General features: G+C 77.3%; 1 protein-coding gene across 9 annotated transcripts in view; it reads right to left on the bottom strand.

Moving 5' to 3' along the window:
* The window catches only part of BBIP1 (BBSome interacting protein 1), a 10,220-nt gene extending 9,785 nt beyond the window's left edge, over window positions 1–435 (bottom strand). For all 9 annotated transcript variants that reach the window (XM_010564756.1, XM_010564758.1, XM_010564759.1 and 6 more), the window contains exons 1-2: window positions 377–435; window positions 80–297 (exon numbers count right to left, since the gene is read on the bottom strand). In XM_010564756.1, the coding sequence (XP_010563058.1) occupies window positions 143–297; window positions 377–422 (201 nt within the window). In that variant the 5' untranslated portion in view covers window positions 423–435 and the 3' untranslated portion in view covers window positions 80–142. The remainder of the gene's footprint in view (window positions 1–79; window positions 298–376) is intronic.
* Window positions 436–770: the final 335 nt, after the last annotated feature.

The following is a 770-nucleotide window of genomic DNA, read 5'->3' as shown; positions in this document are numbered from 1 at the left end:
GCCGCCCCGCTCCCGCCGCCCCTCCTGCCTTCTCGGCCGGCCAGCCTTCGATCCCCCAGCTCCCTGACAGCGCGGGTACCTGCGAGTGGCGGGTGCGGCCGCCGCAGGGCGCGGTGCCCGCCGGCCCTCCCCGGGGCGGGGGCTAGGGCCGGGTCGGCGGTGCCCCCTCGGGCGGCCGCGCCGCCTCCAGCGCCGCCCGCTGCAGCTTCTCCAGCTTCTCCAGCGACACCGACTTGAGGGGCAGCACCTTGGGCTTGCACAGCACCATGGCGGCCTCGTCCTCCACCGACAGCTGCCCTGCGAGGGGAGAGAAGCGCGGTGCGTGAGCGCCGGGGCCGGGCCGGGCCGGCTGCCGGGGCGCGCCCGCCGCCGGTACCTTGTTTGGGCAGCACCTCCCGGAACGCTGCCTTCCCCTCCGGCATGGCGGCTGCCGCACGGCGGCGCGCAGGCGCGGTGTCCTGGCGCCGCCCGTACGGGCATGCGCGGTGCTGAGGAGGGAGGCGCTCTTCCCGCGGAGAAAACTACAGTTCCCTGCCTGCGCTGCGCGGCGCCTCGCCCCGCACGCCCGGCCTTCAGGCCGGCTCGGGCGCCCCGGTGCATGCTGGGAGTTGTAGTCCACCCGGGGTGGCGCCCCGGCTGCCCAAACGCATGGTGGGAATCGTAGTCCTTTGCGCGGCGCGGTGCCCGCCGGGAACTGTAGTTGCTGTGTCGGGGCAGCCCCGCGGCTGCGCCCCGGGCGGGGCGGGAGCGGCTCCCCCGGGGCTGCCCCG

Source organism: Haliaeetus leucocephalus, unplaced genomic scaffold (genome assembly GCF_000737465.1).
Source record: "Haliaeetus leucocephalus isolate CR32 unplaced genomic scaffold, Haliaeetus_leucocephalus-4.0 Scaffold184, whole genome shotgun sequence".
Classification (NCBI taxonomy): domain Eukaryota; kingdom Metazoa; phylum Chordata; class Aves; order Accipitriformes; family Accipitridae; genus Haliaeetus; species Haliaeetus leucocephalus.
The sequence above is the reverse complement of the archived record's forward strand: the minus strand, read 5'-3'. Positions and strand labels throughout refer to the sequence as shown.